Below are 12,359 nucleotides of genomic sequence, written 5' to 3'. Positions count from 1 at the left end.
TGCAATACGTGCCCTCCTTAATACCCATCACTGGCCCAGCCCATTCCCCCACCCCCCTCCCCTATGAAACCCTCAGTTTGTTTCCCAGAGTCCATAGTCTGTCGTGGTTCATTCCCCCTTCTGTTTACCCCCCCTTCATTCTTCCCTTCCTTCTCCTACCGATCTCCCTGCTATTTCTTACGTTCCAGAAATGAGTGAAACCATATGATAATTGTCTTTCTCTGTTTGACTTATTTCACTTAGCATAATCTCCTACAGTCCTGTCCATGTTGCTGCAAATGTTGGGTAATCGTTCCTTCTGATGGCTGAGTAATATTCCATTTTATATATGGACCACATCTTCGTAATCCATTCATCTGTTGAAGGGCATCTCGACTCCTTCCACAATGTAGCTATTGTGGAAAATGCTGCTATGAACACTGGGGTGCATATGGCCCTTCTCTTCACTATGCCTGTATCTTTGGGGTAAATACCCAGTACAGCAATTGCTGGATCATAGGGTAGCTCTATTTTTAACTTTTTGAGGGACCTCAACATTTTTCTTATTTATTTATTTATCTTATACACAAATATATGTATGTTTAAAAAAGCAATATGCAAACCTATGGCAATTATCTGGAAGACCATGAGAAATGAAACACATGGGTTCAGTCTCTGGCGATTAAGAAATCAACATTACGTTTTCCTTCACAGACTCTAAGACTTTCATATATGCTATCACGTCTCATCCTCTATCAGAGACTTTTACCATGTTACACACAACAACTCTGAGACCCAGAGAAATAAAAAACTTGTTGAAGGCTACTGAATTAGTTAATAAAGTCGGAGCTGGACCTCTGATTACACCTCACCACAATGCTGCTAATCACCTTTTGAGTTCCACATTTGGAGTTAGTGAAGGCTCTGTCACTTCTTAGGTAACTTCAGTGGCTTACTATTCCCCAAGCCTCAAGTTCCATCTCAGCGATATTTGAAAAATACTCCCAGTGTTTTGTGAACATGTTGAATTTTGTATGTAAAGCACCTGGGCATTGATAAAGAGTAGCTATTACTGTTGTATGTATAAATAAAATGCTGGGCATCTCTGAACATTATATCCATACTGCTCCTGGGGTCACGTTCAAAAGGTTGACTTTTAGCATCTACTAAGGCTGAACACATGCATTCCCTATCATACAGCAATTCCACTCAGGTATATACCCCACGGAAATGCACATGAATGTTCATCAAAACACAGCTTCCTGAATGTTCATAGCACTATAGTCCCAATCTGAGAACGATCAAAAGCCCATTGGTAGTAACGTTGACAAACACTTGTCCTATCACAAAATGGAACACCACTTAGCAGTGATAATAAGTGATCTACCACTACACCCAACAATATACGTGAATCTCACAAACAATGTTGAGCGAAAGCAGAAAGACACTAGAGACGACACAGCGAAGGATTCACTTCCATAAAATAGCTCATTTTGTTGGAATAGGTTAGAGTACCTTTGGGGACAGGGGAAGTGCCTGGAGCAGGAATAAGGGTGGCTGCGGGAGTGCTGGTAATGAGGTTTCTGGATTCCCGTGCTTGGTTACACAGGTATGATCCGGTTGTAAAAATTCACTGGACTGTACAATTCGGGGTTGCGCGCTTTTTTATGTATAGTTCACTAAAAGTTTAAAAAAGAAAAAAAGTTGCCCTTTTCAGGGAGGGGCTGGAATTCTAGGAATTTTGCCTAAACTCACTCAGTTCTGATTTCACCACGAATCCATTACCCAACTTTCACTCCAAGAACTGAGGCTGGCCTGAGGGAGACAAGCGTGCCGGAGGCGGGTTCCGCACCACAGCCCGTTTTCTGAACGCCCCGCGCGCCCCGCCAGGACTGGGAGAACGACCTGCTGCTTTTACCTCGGGCCGGTCCCAGGTGCGCAGGCCACGGGTCTGAAACGCCCAGACGCCTCCTGACGCGGCTCCGCCACCCACTGTTCCTGCGCCAGGGGACGCCTGACCCTGTCGGGCCTGCGAAGCGCTCTCCCCCGCCTGGACCGCACTTCAGCCGGTGGCGACCTCCGGCTTCCCCGCTCCAGGTCCAGAAGGCAGCGGCGCGCAGCCGGGATACTGACGGTGATCCTGCAGCCCGCGGGCCGCTGCCGCTGGGACGAGCCCGTGCGCATCGCCGTGCGGGGCCTGGCGCCGGGACAGCCCGTCACGCTGCGCGCCTCCCTGCGCGACGAGAAGGGCGCGCTCTTCCGGGCCCACGCGCGGTACCAAGCCGACGCCGACGGCCTCCTGGACCTGGAGCGCGCGCCCGCGCTGGGCGGCAGCTTCGTGGGGGTCGAGCCCATGGGGCTGCTCTGGGCCCTGGAGCCGGATAAGCCTCTCTGGCGGTTTGTGAAGCTGGACGTTCAGAAGCCCTTCGCCGTGGAGCTGGAGGTGCTCGACGGCCACGAGCCCGACGCCGGGCATCTCCTGGGCCGGGCGGTGCACGAGCGCGACTTCCTGCGGCCCGGGGTGCGGCGGGAGCCGGTGCGCGCGGGCCGGGTGCGCGCCACGCTCTTCCTGCCCCCAGGTGAGTGTGGGGGGTTACGGGGGCGCGCGGCTGGGGGCGGTGGCGGTCAGAGGTTTCCGGTACTGCTGCAGGTGGAGTTCAGCTCCTCTGTAAGGAGGGAGAAGGTGACAATGACTAAGCCAGTGGCCAACCAAAATGGAGTATTTTGACGTGTTGGGTTCTGTGTTATGCGTTTTGCTTGCATTATGTCATTTAATCGCTATAATATCTCAATGAAGTGAGTACTGTTATTCTGCAGATTAAAAAAAAAACCACAAGTGAGGGTCAGGATGGATAGGTATGTGGTCTGATTTGTCACTAAGAACTACTCTATAGATCTCATCAGCCCTATCCATCAAGGAAGCTATTGGAGTATCACCCTTCCGTAGTGCTGTGGGTACACTGGGCCTCTTCTCCACTTCTTCATGCCCCGTATGTACCACAGATGACACTTTAGACTCCACTGACTTTCTCACCTGAAGTCATCTCTGGATATTTTTCTTTCCTCTCTCTAAATAGACATCTGAAATATCAGTAGACACACACACAAAGCCAAGGGTAAATGCCACACAACATAAAGCATTGTTTCAAGATTAATTTTATGTCCAATCCCCTAACAGAACACTATGAATCAAATCAAAAACATGAAATTCCTGGGGCGCCTGGGTGGCTCAGTCGTTAAGCGTCTACCTTGGGCTCAGGGCGTGATCCCAGGGTCCTGGGATTGAGCCCCACATCAGGCTCCTCTGCTGGGAGCCTGCTTCTTCCTCTCCCACTGCCCCTGCTTGTGTTCTCTCTCTCGCTGGCTGTCTCTCTGTCAAATAAATAAATAAAATCTTAAAAAAAAACCAACAACGGGGCGCCTGGGTAGCACAGTCCTTAAGCGTCTGCCTTCGGCTCAGGGCCTGATCCCGGCGTTATGGGATCGAGCCCCACATCAGGCTCCTCCGCTGGAAGCCTGCTTCTTCCTCTCCCACTCCCCCTGCTTCTGTTCCCTCTCTGGCTGGTTGTCTCTTAGAAATAAATAAATAAAATCTTAAAAAAAACAAACAAACCAACAACAACCATGAAATTCCTCTTTCCATGATGTAGTCATTAATGAAAGACTTTGTTACTCTCCGTGGTAACGAAAGCTTCTTAGAACCTTGTAGATAACTTAAAGAATCGTATGGAGGATAAACTCTTCAATGAGAAGGTACCTTGTAGGTTTTCCTTTCAAGGTACTTGTATTACTTTTGCCTAGTAACTCAGGGAGCTGTTTTTTTTCCCCGTTTGATTCATAGGAACCCACTAAATAGAAAGATCTCTAAAAGGAACGCAAATTGTTTAAATTGTATAATGCCTTTCCTTTATATTGTTTTCTCTAGGACCTGGACCTTTCCCGGGGATCATTGACATCTGTGGATTTGGAGGGGGCCTTATGGAATATCGAGCCAGCCTTTTGGCAGGTCATGGCTTTGCCACTTTGGCTCTAGCTTATTATGACTTTGAAGATCTCCCCAAGGAAATTAACAGCATACACCTGGACTACTTTGAAGAAGCCCTGTGCTACATGCTTCAACACTCAGAGGTTCTCCTAATGTCCTTTATTATATCATTCTCTCTAGAAATACATCCAGAGAGGGTGTCACTTTGCACTCACCGGTGCCAGGTGCCTGGATGCTGCGATTCTTCTTTCACAGAGATTTCTTTTGGAGCCTTCCTTGGCTTTAGGTGCCTATTTACACTTTCTCTGTCAGATGGCTTAGTAAGGCAGAATTAATCGTAAAAATCCATGTGAGGTTTTATTTAAAGGAATTATTCAGGAATTTGCATTTGTTATGCAAAATGAGTTTCTAATTTGTTAGTTCTATATGCTTTTATTTTTTTCCAGATTGGTTTATTCATTTGAGAGAGAGAGCATGAGCAGAGGGAAGAGGTAGAGGGAGAGGGAGAAGCAGACTCCCCGCTGAGCAGGGAACCAGCTACATCCCAGGACTGTGAGATCCTTACCAGAGCCCAAGGCAGACGCTTAACCAATGGAGCCACCCAAGCGCCCCTACATGCGTTTTTTTAATTAAGTTTTTTATTTTAATTCCAGAATAGTTAACATACAGTGTTATATTAGTTTCAGGTGTACAATACAGGGACTGAGCAGCTCCTCATAAGTGCATTCCTTAAACCCATCACCTATTTAATCCATCCCCCTATTAACCTCCCCTCTGGTAACCATCAGTTTATTCTCTATAGTTAAGAGTCTGTTTCTTGATTTCTTTTTTTTTCTTTTCCTTTCTTCATTTGTTCTGTTTCTTAAATTCCACATATGAGTGAAATCATGGCATTTGTCTTTCTTTAATTTCACTTAGCCTATCCTCTCTAGTTCTATCCATCTTGTTGCAAATGGCAAGATGTCATTCTTTTTTATCCCTGAATAATATTCCGTGTGTGTGTGTGTGTGTGTGTGTGTGTATACACACATGTCACATCTTTATTCATTCATCTATTGATGCACACTTAGGTTGCTTCCATAATTTTGCTATTGTAAACAATGGTGCAATAAACATAGGGGTGCATGTATCCCTTTGAATTAGTGTTTTGTATTTTGGGGGTAAATAGCCAATAGTGTGATTACTGATTGTAGGGTAGTTCTATTTTTAACCTTTTGAGGAAGCTCCATACTGTTTTCCACAGTGGCTGCGTCAGTTTGCATTCCCACCAACAGTTCATGAGTGTTCGTTTTTCTTCACTTCCTCACCAACACTTGTTTCTTGTGTTGTTGATTTTAGCCATTCTGATGGGTGTGAGGTACTATCTCATTGTACTTTTTTTAAACAATTTTTTTTAAAGATTTTATTTATTTATTCAACAGAGATAGAGACAGCCATCGAGAGAGGGAACACAAGCAGGGGGAGTGGGAGAGGAAGAAGCAGGCTCATAGAGGAGGAGCCTGATGTGGGGCTCAATCCCATAACGCCGGGATCACGCCCTGATCCGAAGGCAGATGCTTAACCGCTGTGCCACCCAGGCACCCCTATCTCATTGTACTTATGATTTGCATTTCCCTGATGATGAGTGATGTTGAACATCTTTTATTTAAGATTTTTAAAAAAAAAATTCGGGAGAGAGTGCACAGAAGAATGAATATGAGCAGGGGGAGGAGCAGAGGGAGAGTGAGGAGCAGACTCCCCTTGAGCAGGGAGCCCAAGGCAGGGCTCAATCCCAGGACCCTAAGATCATGACCTGAGCCGAAACCAAGAGTTGGACACTTAACCCACTGAACCTCCCAGGTGCCTTGGGCGTTGAGTTTTATAAATTCTTTCTAAATTTTGGATACTAACCCTTTATCAGATATATCATTTGCAAATATCTTTTCCCATTCCTTAGCTTGTCTTTTAGTTTTGTTGTTTACTTTTCTGTTCAGACTCTTTTTATTTTGATTTTTTAATCTTTAATTTCTGGTATCAGTGTGTTCTCAGATTTTGATCAGAACTTGCCCACGTATTTCAGAAGCTAAGAACTACTTAATTTGACTCTGAAGTCTTACGCTGTTTCTATAAAGTTAATCATTTGCCAGGGTATGTAGATGGGGTCTGATGAGTCACTCGCTTAGAACAGAACTTGGTTCCACACAGTTAGGTACCTTGGCACACTGAGACTTATTTTTTTTTTTAAAGATTTTATTTATTTATTTGACAGAGATAGAGACAGCCAGCGAGAGAGGGAACACAAGCAGGGGGAGTGGGAGAGGAAGAAGCAGGCTCATAACGGAGGAGCCTGATGTGGGGCCCGATCCCATAACACCGGGATCAAGCCCTGAGCCGAAGGCAGACGCTCAACCGCTGTGCCACCCAGGGGACCCGGCACACTGAGACTTAGATCATGCCCACCTGAATGAGGACCTGAACTTGACAGGCTCCATGACTCAGCATTCTCTAGTGGATGATAGTCTGGAACATTTGTAATCAAGACCCAGACTTGCCAGTGAGTTTACAATTTGTTTGTCATGTGTTCACCCAGATATTTTTTATGTGGATAGAAACTCTTTGAGGGCTGAGGTTGATACTCTGTGGCCAACTCACAAATTAAAGTTAGCACCTCTAGTTATGTTTAAAAACATGTTTTAATAGGTAATAACCTTTATTTTTTTTTTAACTAATCTCTGCCCAGTGTCGGGCTCGAAATCACAATCCTAAAATTAGGACTCATGTGTGCTACCAACTAAGCCAACCAGGAGCTCCATTTTCTTTTTTTTCTGTCAGCCTCTAAAGGGACAGCTACTTCCCAGCCCCCATTTTCCCTCTACCCTCAGCTTAACTCAGACCCAAAGTATCAACCCTCACTAACTGAATTGATGTTGTTGAAAAATACTGCCATCATCATAGAACATTTTTCTATGAGATACGTTCTTGACTCCTCTGTCTTCTTGTCTTCTAGGTAAAGGGCCCAGGCATTGGACTTCTGGGCATTTCCTTAGGAGCTGATATTTGTCTTTCCATGGCCTCATTTTTGAAGAACATCTCAGCCACAGTTTCCATCAATGGATCTGGGTTCAGTGGAAAGTGTCCCATACACTACAAGCAGACGTGCATCCCATCATTGGGCCATGATCTTAGGAGAATCAAGGTAGCTTTCTCAGGCTTCCTGGATGTTGTGGATGCATGGAATGATATTGTAGGAGGGCATGAGAACCCCAGCATGATTCCAATAGAGAAGGCCCAGGGACCCATCCTCTTCATCGTTGGTCAGGATGACCATAACTGGAGGAGTGAGTTATATGCCCAAATAGCCTCTCAACGGTTACAGGCCCATGGAAAGGAAAAACCCCAGATCATCTCTTATCCTGGGACTGGGCATTATATTGAGCCTCCTTACTTCCCCCTATGCCCAGCTTCTGTGCCGAAAATACTGAACAAACCTGTAATCTGGGGTGGGGAGCCCAGGGCTCATTCTAGGGCTCAGGAAGATGCTTGGAAACAAATTCTAACCTTTTTCTGTAAGCATCTTGGAGGTATCCAGAATATAGCTTCCCCTAAATTGTAATGCATTGGTCTATTATTGACATGAGAAAATCAAGGTCAGATTCTGGTGTTTAAGAATCATATGTGAATCCATTGCCCCCTCGATAATGTTAAATTTATGTCGTGGGTATTAATGACTCATTTTAGGTAACATTTTTAATACGTTATGTTTTCATTAATTTTACTAATGTAACACATGCCTATTATAGAAGATTCAATTAGAAGTATACAACACAAAAAGTAAAAAGCATCCCCTCTGTTAAAATTTGTATTTTCTTCTAGATTTTTTTTTACTTAACACTTTAAGCCATGGATGAAATTTAAAGTTGAACAAATACTAGGTTACTGGTTTTTTCTTTAATCACTGTGGGAGAATTGACATCCAGTGTTTGCTACTGGTTCAAAACTGGTGGCAGGATAGAATTTTCATTGGCCAAACCTTACAGAGAGGTGTTGGTATAAGGAAGCCAGGCTGACCTTTTCCTCTTGGAGATCAGAGAAGAAGCCTTTGGGAGGAGGAGTTGGGGTAAAGAAGGGGAGCATCTCTAGGATAGTTAAGTCCAAACTCTGTTTCAAGGATGAATGATTATGACTTATTTTCCTGCTTCCTGGCTTTAAGAATAGACTTTGGAAAACCATAGTGTGACATTCTTAGAGGCCTCACTCCTCATTTTCTTTGACATCAGGGCTGCAAAGCATTGCATAAGTGTATCTGAAGAGAGAGTGGTTGAGAATGTTCCAAAACTGACAAAGACATCAAACCACATTTTCTAGAAGCACTATGTCTTAGCTTGAGTTGCTATAAAATGCCATTGACTGGTGGCTGAAACAACAGATAATCATTTTTCTGGAGGCTGGGAAGTCCAAGATCAAGGTTCCAGCAGACTTAGTTCCTGGTGATGGCCTTTTTGTGGTTTACAGATGGCTGACTTTTCCCCATGTCCGCGTGTGGCAAAGAAAGAGAGCTCTGGTTTCTCTTCCTCTTTTTATAAGGGCACTAATTCCATCATGGGGGCCTCGCTCTCATGCCCTCACTTAAACCTAATAATATCCCAGAGGCCCCACCTTCAAATGCCACTGCATTGTGGTTTGGGATTTCAAAATATGAATTTTGAGGTGACACATTCAGTTCGTAACAACTATACACTTCAGACAAGGCAAGTATAAAGAATACCATATTATCACAGAAAAATTATCTGTGGCAGTTTTACAACATAGCCATAAATCCTTTGCCATTTCTCCCACCAAGAGGTGGAAGATCCATATTCCTTTCTCAAATCTGGATATGCTGCTGTGTCAGTCAGTTGTGTAGAGCATAACTGGTACTATGTAACTTCAGAGGCTAATCATAAAAGCTACGAAGATCCCACCTTTTCTGCTGGGAACATTTGCTCTTGGAGCCCTGAGCCACCTTAAGGAGTCTGACTACTCTGAGGCTGTGATGATGTGAGGAAGCCAAAAATACACGGAGAGGCCGACTATAGACATTTCCTGTGACAGTCCCAGTGGGGCCCAGCCTTCAGGTTATTTCCGCCCAGGTACCAGGTATGTGAGGGAAAAACCTCCAGATGATTTTAGCTCCTAGCCATTTAACATCTTCCCAGCAAAGGCTTTGGATATCTGAAGCAGAGCAGAATTGTACCCGTTAAACCCTGTCCAAAACGTGTCTTTATAAGCAAAATGATTGTCATTTCACATGACAATGTTTGGGGTATGTTTCAGTTAGCGATTGCTATGTAAAAAACTCCCTCAAAAATATGGTGGCTTAAAACAGTAACCATTTGGGGAGCCTGGGTGTCTCAGTCGGTTGAGCATCCAACTCTTGATTTCGGCTCAGGTCATGATCTCAGGGTGGTGAGATCAAGCCCAACGTTGGACTACACACCAAGCATGCAACCTACTTACCATTCTGTCTCCCTCTCCCTCTGCCCCTCCCCACTGTGCTCACACACTCTCTCTAAAAAGGGTGGGGGAATAGTAACCATTTATTTTTCTCACTCACATGGCAGGGAGGTTGGTAGTGGCCATCATCTGGGAATTCAGACTGTCCTATGGGTTAGGAGGATCTCCCAATTTCTCTCCACATGGGTCGTTCCACTGGCTACGTGGGCTTGGATGCAAGAGTGAGCATCCCAAGAGAGCAAGGCAAAGTTGCACAGCATTCTTTTGACCTGTCTTGGAAACTACATAGCATCACTCTTGCCATACTCTGTTGGTCAAGGCAGTCCCAAAGCCCCACCCAAGGTCAAGGACAACATAGAGTTCACCTCTTAAAAGGAGTGCAGCAAGGTTCTAGAAGAATGTAGGATGGGAAATATTGTAATCAATTTTTGAAAATCTGCCTTCCGGCCACAATGGTTCACATTCCTCCCACAGTTAGAATACATCCATTCCTCTTCCAAGGCCCCTCAAAAATCTCATTCCATTATAGTCTAAGATTGCATCACCTGTATCACATCCAGGTACAGATGAGGCTCCTCTGGTACACTTCTTTGGGTACGGCTCCTAGAGTATCGTTGTCAAAGTGAAGACCTGTGAACTAAAGAAACAACTGCACACACAGAGAATACAATGTGGGATGGGTGTAAGATAACTCTTGCATTCTTGTTCTGAAATGGGGGAAGTGGGAGGCACACAACAGTCGCTGGCCCCTAGCAATTTTGAAATCCAGCTGAGAACATGTTGCGAACTCTTTGGTGCTCAGTTAACCCTCTGTAAGTTGTTCTCTGTAGCTCTTGGCTCCACCCTCTGAGTGAAAACCTGTTTTTCCATTAAAAAAAAAACTGAGTTAGCAACGCCAAAGTCTCCTCAGTCAGCTTCTTAGATGAAAAAGATCAGGAGTCCAAGGTTCTTTCCTTCTCTGCATTCTATTTCAGTTCACATTTGTACTGCTACCAGAACAATTCTCTTAAGAACTATGTGGGTTTTCTAAAAACCTTAGTGAGGTTCACTTTATTAGGTAAAACACAGCAATATAAGTCTATTTGAGGCAAGAACTTCTGTACCTGGGTCTCCCTGTGAGGATGCTGAGGGTAATACCCTTGAGATTCTAACAAGTCCTATTATTTAATAGTTAGGATCTGCTGGGGACACCTTAAAATCTTCAGAGGGCCTTCTGTCAGTCTGAAATGTTCTACCTTGAATCTTTCTGAGGTCTTTACGAAGGATCTCCCATAGACCCACTCTGGATTTGACTTTGGTCTGAGGTCCTGTCTTAATTAAAGACTAATTTGCCATATGGGGAGGCCGGGAAGGAGAAACAGTATTATTGTCAAACTTGGCAAGTCCTGGTTCCTTCACATGTAACAGGTCATTCTTTAGTTTAATTCTTTCTCTTGCATTTTATCATAGGCAGCAGCAGAAGCCAGCTGGCACTGTCAGTACTCTGTTGGGAAATGCCCTCAGCCAGATTATTGAATTCATTTAGGTGTATCTTCCATTTTTCACATTACTGCAAGGTCAGTGTTGCCTTCGGCTTCCAATAAGTTTTTGTTGCTTTCCTTTAGGCCCTCAATAATAGCCTCCATGGGGTCCTTTAGGCTTTCACTAACAGTCTCCTTAAAGCCCTTCCAACTTCCACCAGCTACCTAGTCCTAAAGGCAACTGTGGTTCCTGTGTATATGGGCATGTCCACAGACTGCTCGAGTTTTCTCACAGCATGATATCTGACCTGCAAAATGAATGTCCCAAGAGAGGATGGCAGAAATACGTGGCATTTTTTAGACCTAGCTTTGGAAGTCGCATAGCATCACTTCAACTGTACTCTATTGGTTGAGATAAACACAAAGATGTCAGTGCAAGGAAAGTGGCTACAGAATCTTACCTCCTGATAAGGGAACTGCAAGATTCCTAGAAGAACATCTGAGATGGGAGTTAATTGTTGCAGTGATCTTTGCAATCTGTCCACAGAATTGTTATGCAGGAACACTGCTGAAAAGAAAGCTAAAGATTAAAAAGCCTTCCCAGCAGCCACAGAAAAAAGACAACCTTCAAAGGAACAACAATAATCCAAAAACTAACGTAAAAACAGCAAAATGGAAATGGGAAGCCACTGGAATGATACCTTCAAAGCACTGACAGAAAATATGTGACAAAGTAGAAGCCTGGGCTAGCAAAAGAGATGTTTAAATATGAAAGCATTTATTTTTCATAAAGCTTATTGAAAAAAATTAAATCGAAATAAAGTCATTTTCAGAAAAATATAAATTGAGATAATATAGCATATCTTTTTCTAAAGCAAAAACTAACGAGAATTCTTCAAACACAAGGAAAATGTCTCCAGGGGAGAGCATTTACACGAAGGAAGAAGTGGAATATAATGAAGAGGTTAAATGTGTATATGTGGGGGCGCCTGGGTGGCACAGCGGTTAAGCGTCTGCCTTCGGCTCAGGGCGTGATCCCTGCGTTGTGGGATCGAGCCCCACATCAGGCTCCTCCGATATGAGCGTGCTTCCTCCTCTCCCACTCCACCTGCTTGTGTTCCCTCTCTCGCTGGCTGTCTCTATCTCTGTCAAATAAATAAATAAAATCTTAAAAAAAATAAATGTGTATATGTGTATATAAATCTAAATAAATATATTTTTAAATATTTTATTTATTTGAGAGAGAGAGAGAGAACATAAGTGGGGGAGGGCAGGGCTAGGGAGATGGAGGCTCCCGGGTAAGCAGGGAGCCCAACATGGGGCTCGATCCCAGGATCATGACCTGAGCTGAAGGCACTTAACCAACTGAGCCACCCACATGCCCCAATAAATATTTACAAATAATATATTATGGAGTTTAAAATACACATAGAATTAAATAGCATATGTAGGAAGGAAACAAG

General features: G+C 44.2%; 1 protein-coding gene and 1 non-coding gene across 2 annotated transcripts; one reads left to right on the top strand and one right to left on the bottom strand.

Moving 5' to 3' along the window:
- Positions 1-542: 542 nt before the first annotated feature.
- LOC130544777 (peroxisomal succinyl-coenzyme A thioesterase-like) lies at positions 543-12,078 on the top strand. The gene is made up of 3 exons (XM_057318344.1): positions 543-2,558; positions 3,905-4,107; positions 6,951-12,078. The coding sequence occupies exons 1-3, from the start codon at positions 2,333-2,335 to the stop codon at positions 7,554-7,556; spliced, it is 1,035 nt and encodes a 344-aa protein (XP_057174327.1). The 5' UTR covers positions 543-2,332; the 3' UTR covers positions 7,557-12,078.
- On the bottom strand, positions 6,828-6,898 carry LOC130544847 (small nucleolar RNA SNORD56). Its single transcript, XR_008961499.1, has one exon. It is a non-coding gene; the product is annotated as a small nucleolar RNA SNORD56 (small nucleolar RNA).
- Positions 12,079-12,359: the final 281 nt, after the last annotated feature.

The sequence above is a fragment of the Ursus arctos genome, unplaced genomic scaffold, assembly GCF_023065955.2.
Source record: "Ursus arctos isolate Adak ecotype North America unplaced genomic scaffold, UrsArc2.0 scaffold_25, whole genome shotgun sequence".
Classification (NCBI taxonomy): domain Eukaryota; kingdom Metazoa; phylum Chordata; class Mammalia; order Carnivora; family Ursidae; genus Ursus; species Ursus arctos.
The sequence above is the reverse complement of the archived record's forward strand: the minus strand, read 5'-3'. Positions and strand labels throughout refer to the sequence as shown.